Source organism: Penaeus vannamei, chromosome 32 (assembly GCF_042767895.1).
Source record: "Penaeus vannamei isolate JL-2024 chromosome 32, ASM4276789v1, whole genome shotgun sequence".
Taxonomy (NCBI): Eukaryota; Metazoa; Arthropoda; class Malacostraca; order Decapoda; family Penaeidae; genus Penaeus; species Penaeus vannamei.
Window position 1 is genome coordinate 31,660,623 of NC_091580.1, and position 7,500 is coordinate 31,668,122.

The 7,500-nt window shown below is 43.3% G+C and overlaps 1 protein-coding gene across 1 annotated transcript in view; it reads left to right on the forward strand.

Moving 5' to 3' along the window:
* LOC113808733 (cadherin-99C) overlaps positions 1-7,500 on the forward strand; it is a 71,605-nt gene that overhangs the window by 16,732 nt on the left and 47,373 nt on the right. Inside the window, exon 3 of the mRNA XM_027360208.2 lies at positions 4,566-4,628. Within this exon, the coding sequence (XP_027216009.1) occupies positions 4,566-4,628 (63 nt within the window). The remainder of the gene's footprint in view (positions 1-4,565; positions 4,629-7,500) is intronic.

Genomic DNA, 7,500 nt, shown 5'->3' on the forward strand with positions numbered 1-7,500 from the left:
CGTAGAAGAACGTTACTTGAGGACCAATGCGACACAAGCTGTGGGCACAGCAAATTGCACCAAGTCTTGAAATGGATAATGTGTCTTTGTCGCATTCCAGATCATTGCCAGACAGCGAAAACCCAAGACATTTTCTGACGAAGGGAACCAGGACACGCGGAGGCCTGACCCAGATCGCGCCGGTCGCGTCGCGCACTGCCGTCGGAAACAGGCAATTTCCGCCGACATTTCGGCTTCTATGTTCTCATCGCCAGGAAAGTTTGGTTCCGCGAAAAAATGGTCCGTTCATGTGGACAGTTATTAAATAGTCGTTATTTTTGGAAATGAGATGTGATTCATAAATGATGCTGATGATAATATTGATGGTAATAATGATATTTATGATGGTAACAATGACTAATGATAATTAAAAAGGAGCATTGTTAACGGATGTATCTAATAATCTTAATATGATAAAAAGCATGATGATAATAGTGGTAACGCTTATTACGATTGTAATGAGGGGGATGGTTGTAATCATAATGGCAATAATGATATTATTATCATTATCATTATTATGATGCTGCTGATGATAACAAGAATTATAAGAATGATACATCAACCGTAGTGATATCACCAGTCAACATGTTAAGTCACAGATCGCTGATTTGGCAGTGGATGAATTCTGACTTCAAAATCGGCATCACGTTAACCGAATGTCAACCCCTTGCCATTCAGGAAAAATCCCCAGACCTGATTTTGAATGTGGAAACATAGCATCTAAATATTGTTCAGGATGAATTATTGGTTTTCAGTGATTTCAGTGCATGATGGAATTTTCAATGTGAAATTGAATTGCTGTCTCTTGCTTGCTGAAAGCGACACAAAATGCAATAAGAATCATCCTGAAAAAACCCTTGGGTGATGGACAGTGAATCAGAAATCAGGGCAAGATGTAAAATATCTAAACCACAGAGGGTACTGCTTGAGAAAAATCTGATTTGAAAAAGCGAAACTAACGCCTTTAAATTCAACGATTGCCGAAACCTAAAAAGTGAAGGAAAATAAGAAAAAAGAGCGGTGTGAGGTAAATGATAAGATCTATGATAATAGTAATGCTTATAGCAACAGTGAAAACAGTGTATATTTTCCCCTTTTACCACTGTCATTGTGACCAGGACAGCGGGACTGGATGCAGGCGAACACTCGGTGCATATCCTTCCACCACCAAGCATTCCGCCCCCAGACAGCCGACCGCAGGCCCCTTCGCCGAGGAATCCGCCCGACGGGGACGGCGGCCGGAAGGAGGTGTAACGGTGCCGCCGGGGGGGGGGGCGTTTCTCATCTTTTTCTTTGTTCACACACACACAGATATATGTATATATATATATATATATATATATATATATATATATATATATATATATAATTTTTTTTCTCTATCTCTCTCTATCTCAATCTCTGTCTATATCTATTAATCTATTTATCTATATAATTATATATATGACTTAATTATATATGTATCTATACATTTTCTCTCTCTCTCTCTCTCTCTCTCTCTCTCTCTCTCTCTCTCTCTCTCTCTCTCTCTCTCTCTCTCTCTCTCTCTCTCTCTCTCTCTCTCTTTCTTTCTTATACATGTGTATGTGTGTATCTGTGTGTGTCTGCTTGCGTGTGTATGTCTGTTTGTGTATATGTGTATATATGTGTGTGTTTATGTATGTATGTAACCTGATCTACATATGTATTTCTCACTCTCTCTCTCTCTTTCTCTCTTTCTTTCTCGTTCAAGCACACACACACACACACACACACACACACACACACACACACACACACACACACACACACACACATATATATATATATATACATGTTTTTATGCACATGCGTGTGTGTTTGGTGTTGTTCAAAATGGTAATTGGAACAAAATATTTGTTATGCTTTTGTTCCATTTTAGTCATTTGGATTTTGATGTCATTGGTGTCAAGTGTCTTATTTTGGCAATAAATAAAATAAAAGTTAGCATTAAGATTTGAGATATAAAAGATAGCAATTACGATGTTGGTTCATCTGTTCTGCTGACGGATAGACGAATACCCATTGCATCGTGAATGCGGATTCCAAAGGGACTTTGATCAGATGATTTGGTGAAAATATTATTGGTATCAAGAGTTTTTGTTCTTGCCCTTAATATTATCAGTTGTGGCATTGTTGTAATTAATGTTATTATTCGTATTGTACCTTTGCCACACGGTTACGTTATTTGTATAATGATTGTCATTATGCCGTTGATAGCGATGGTTATGATTTCACTACTACCTTTTTTATCATGAGCATTGCCAGCATAAAGTCATCATTGCCTTTATAAAAACTCCCTGAAACAATTACTCATTTATTATAGAATAATGATAATGATAGTGATAACACTAATGGTACTATTATTACTACTACTAATAAGAATGATGATGGTGCTAATGGTAATACTGATAGTAGTAATTATAATGATATTGATAGTAATGATTATAATATGAAGGAATGATATTGATAATAACGGATTCGCTGTTATCATTATTAATGTTATTGTTATTATCATTATTGTTGTTCTGATAATATTATCGTTATCACTACTGTTTTTATCATCATCATAATCACCATCATCATCTCCATCATCACCATCACCATCCTCCTCATCATCGCCATCATTATCATGTTCTTCCTAAATCCGAATGCCCTCAGCGTCCTTCTCGCAGGTGCCGCGGCCCTAATCTTTGCACCGTCGCGACCCCTTTGCCCCCCCCCCCCCCGGTTCCTCCCGCACCGCCACGGCCATTGTCTCGGCCGCAGATTCGTCTAGTATTTCCTGAGATCCGTGAATTTCGACTCTATGGGCACAGGCCTTATTTTGGGATGTTCTGACGGTACGATTTGCAAGGGAAATAAAACGTACGTTATTAATGTTTTCACGGTTTTATGAAATATTAAAAGGATCTTGGTTACATAAATGTGATAAAAGACAATAGCACAACACAAATGAAGGGCTCTGAAAATGAACATCACGCCGATGATAACATTGCAGTACATTCCTCAGAGATCTTTTTTCTCCGTCATCCACACCTGACGGTGACAAAGCGACGCCGTCGGTGATGGCCGCCGAGGGACCCGCGCTCGGGTGGCGGTTTTGTCAAGGCGCTTTTTGCCTTACTTGTCTAGCGAGAGGCGTTTAACCCGTTGTTTTTGTGGGAATTTCCTCTGTTCTAGATTCTTTTCGGTATGTTTTATCACGAATTGTCTCAGATTGTCGATTAAGACTAGAGAAAGAGGTCAGGCAATCTAAAGTGTGTGAGAAATTATTATTGTTAGTTTCTGTTGACTGGGAAGTGTTCGGTGATGCCCGCGAGCGGGAGAAATACTCTGTTCCTTTATAAGCTGTTATATTCTTTATGTGTTTTTCGTACCATGTCTTGAGTGCGACTTTTAAATATTGTAATGCTAATGCTGAAACAAATCTTATAATTGATCAATTTGTTATTTAGCTTAATTTGATACACGTCCATCAAATATGATGTGTTCAACAGTAAAAATGAGGTGATGTTATTTCACTTTGCTATTGGCTAGCAAATCATATTAAAGCAGTTATTCTTTAAAATACCAAGAGAATGTGGAGTGTCATAATATCAAAAGTACACTGGAGACACTCGCGAGGAACATTCCACTGGCGTATGTTCCATCGAATCCGACCAAACGCTCCACACCATTGGTTAGCCTTCAGTGTGAAACTACGTGTCTTTACTCTCTCAAAATGAAGTTTCTCCAATTGCATCGAGATTTTTTATATAACGTGGTATTGCGGCGGCGCTGTCGTTCTGGTGTTGTAATAGTGACTGATGTTTCAGGGGAAGAAACTGCTAAACGAGAGACAACGCGGGCAATCACTGATCATTTTGGCGCCTTCAGCGACCATGCGAACCGCAGAGGCGTCTTTGCTTTCATCCTCCGTTTATGCTCTCGGCGTGATGTCGAGGCGCGAACGGTAGGCTGTTCCTGAGAAATATGTTTACGGCTTTGGCGTGAATGATTGTACGCGTGTACGAGATACGGTTATTGGCTGCCGTCACGCTTAAAGACACGGCCAGAGCGCCCCGTCTGTTTGCGAGTTATGTTTTGTCACCTAGAATGGTGGACAGTTGGCAGCACGTTTGGATTCGGGAAGGTATTAATGCAGTACGAAGTCTGTGTTCATATTTTTCTGTGTAAAATGTGACAGTTATGATAGCAAATATATTATTGTCTGGAGAGGGAACATCGAGCACTAAGTAACTCGATACAGCACAAAGGATCATATGAATAAATATTTTTCCACGGCCGTTATTTGGCAGGTGTGATATTACCACCTTCGAGTGTGCTTGCCTAACATAATTGAATAATATATATTTGATTTTACTTGTATTTAAAGAGGTGAGCGCATTAGCGTTTTTATTTTATTTCATTGACCTTTGGAATGTTTCTTCAAACTATGACTTCCCAGAACTGTACTTTCATTTAAAAGGTTTGATTTGAAGCTAATTTATTTCTTTTATTTGCAGTATGCGATGTCACGTCTGGTCAGGCTATCATCATCCTGGACATCACGGAGAGCACCGGCGCCCGTACGTCTTGCATGATTTACTTGTGTGTGTGTGTGTGTGTGTGTGTGTGTGTGTTTTGTATCTTTGTCAATGTCACTGCAAATTCTTTCCGGAAACTTTTACTTTTTGTTATGCTTAAGGAAAACATGACTTTCACTTTCCCAGTTTTCAAGTTGTCGTGGGTGACTGGAAACCATGAAAAGCCTGCCAAGGTTTTTCGTTTTACTTGTTCTTGATTTTCGCGGTAAAACTTGGTGAGGTTAGGCAGGGTAGAGGTGCGTTCCCTGGGCCGGCGCTGTACTAATCCCAGCGCAGCCGGAGCGCTCGCTAAGTTGTTAACAATAGCAAATGGCAAAATGACAAAACAATCTACCTGAGGATGGAATCCAGCAGGATTTCGAAACCCCACCTTTTTAATAGCCCTGCGAAACGCACAGGGCTTTTTCTGCCTCCATAGGCCTATGTGCCCAGAGACCCAGGAGTGCAAGAAGTATACCATTAGGCCACTCAGTGCAGTGAAAGTGCTTGCATGTCGCTGTGCCTCTATGTCATCGCTAACTAACCTTCACTAACAAGCAAGTCAGCGGGAGCGGAAATCCTGAACAAGAGCGTGAAAGTTGTCAAGTCCTTTCAGGCTCGGATGCACCTCGGCGACTCCCGTCACTGACGACCGTCGGGCCAGCCGTAACCGGCGCTTCCTTCCCCACGCGTTATGTAAACCACAACTATTATGCCGCAGTCGCCAGAAAACAGTTATTTTGATACTACAAGTGTGGCTCAGAGGATGAATGACTTGGCTTTGTGGCGGTTGTATTGCGGAGTCAGTGACTGGCGCAATGATGTTTACGATGCGCTGTTGGGAACGGTTTGATTTTATTTTATCAGTAACAACTAGAAGAATAGAGTTAATTTAATTAAGGTCAGTGAGTTATCCATATATGGTTCATAATTTTCTGGTAAGCAGGGGTTAGTAGTGCAGTTGATTTCGGTGAGATTTGCTAGCTTCGCCCGAGCCTTACATATATGTGGCCTGCTTCAGCTAAGTGATGTCACAGGAGATTCACCATCACTGAAAGCTTTACCGAGGCGGCGAATTGCCGGTAGGCGCTCCAGCCTCTTCGTAAGCAAGATGCACGATCCTCTCACCACCCGGCGGCTGCGGTGGGCGGCCCCGTCTCAGAAATCGTGTGCTTACACCTCTAGATAGTGTAACAAGGTGGCATCCGGCTCGCCACAGTGCTTGCAACACCTGTCAGCATGGTCAGTGGTGTCAATAGCCTCACATGTACTTTAGTAGCCTAATCTGATTCTGTAAAGAATGACTACGGTACCTCTTAGTAAGTATTGTGGCATTGAGTACTGTCTGGCCGAGGGGGAGGATCTCGCTAGCTCGTTGAGTAATTGCAGGACAACAACCTGTTTTGTGGCTGTGGCTGTTTAGGGAGTTCGACTTGGCTGAATGACCATGGGGTTTGGGGCATACCCCTACAAATCTCTGCTAATCTGTCAGCAAGCTCAATGCCTCTGATGCCATTGTGGCTGGGGACCAAGTTTAGAATAATGATTCTACTCTGAGCAAGAATCCCGTACTATGGTAAGCACAATGGTCAGGTAGATGTCGTTGGGCATGCTGTGCTGCCGACTCAGTGGCTGCCCTGGAATCTGTGCAACCCCGTGCCCTTCCCTCTGGGACGCGTGGGATGTGGCCTCCATGGTCGCAACAGCCTCTCCCTGGAGCGACGAGACAGCCTCACGGGTGTCGTGTGAAGGCTGCAATTACCCTCTGTTTCTGCCTTCAATGCAAGCGGGGGCGCTGATGGCTTCTTGGCAAGCTCCTTCACTTCCCTTTTCCCTCTTCCAAACTCTTGCAACACACTCTGAACCTTTTTTCTCTTGCTTTATATTCACCTCATCCGAAATCTTAGCAGACATCCGAAGTATTTCCCTTTTCTCACGGCATTCTTTCATCCCCGACCAGAAAAGTCGGACACAAGCCTCTATATACCTTGTTCGGACGCGCCTGCCAAGACTCCCTCTCGGCCGTCGACACGTCCTCCTGTATCTACATTTTTTCCTTCTGAAAACTAGTATTCGTTAACCATTGAATTTTCGAAATGTTTTACACAACCATCATTCCGGAGGCGCATAAAAAGCCAGCCATCGAGGAGCACGAGAAACTTGTAGCGTGACAGGCGTGGCCCGTGGGAACCGCGCGCTCGACTCGATGATCGGCGCTCGTCTCGCCGGGCGCGGGACGGATGCTCACGGCGCGATGCCGCCGGCCCGAGGACGACATCCCGCGTCAGGAAATACAGACTGAACCTTGAGTTTCTTATGGATACCGTTGACGCTGATGGGAAGGTCGTGTCAAAGGAGGTCGTTAAGTGTGGGAGGAAGCCACCGGCGCCAGCGTAAAACAGACAGGAAGAAGCTGTGGCAGCCAGCAAATACAAGGTGTATGCATTTTCCTCGCTGCTTCTGTTTTCTTTACGCCGCTGACGTAGGGAAGAGCGTGGAAGGTTTTTGGCGAAGAAAATGTTCTCACGACAAGGAAGGGACCTCTCCCTCTACCCCCGGGGGGCCTGGCCCGATCGGCAAGGGCTTCTGTCTCGGCGTTATATTTTCATTCCCCCTTTTTATTTTTGTGCCTAGTTTTGGTTATGGTTTGCAAATGGTTGCTCTTTCCAGAAATAAAATAGCTATTGAGTGAGGGCATGTTCGTTAGTTCGGAACAGAGTTTTATTATTTTTTCTACCCAACTTAGATGCCATGGTAGTGATTCGGATCATGATCTGGATCCAGGATTCTTTAAATGATTGCATCGGCCCCATTTCCCTGGCGGAGGAATGCGATGGCTGAGTGCTTCTAGTTCGCTATTTAGTTGTTCGTTTTA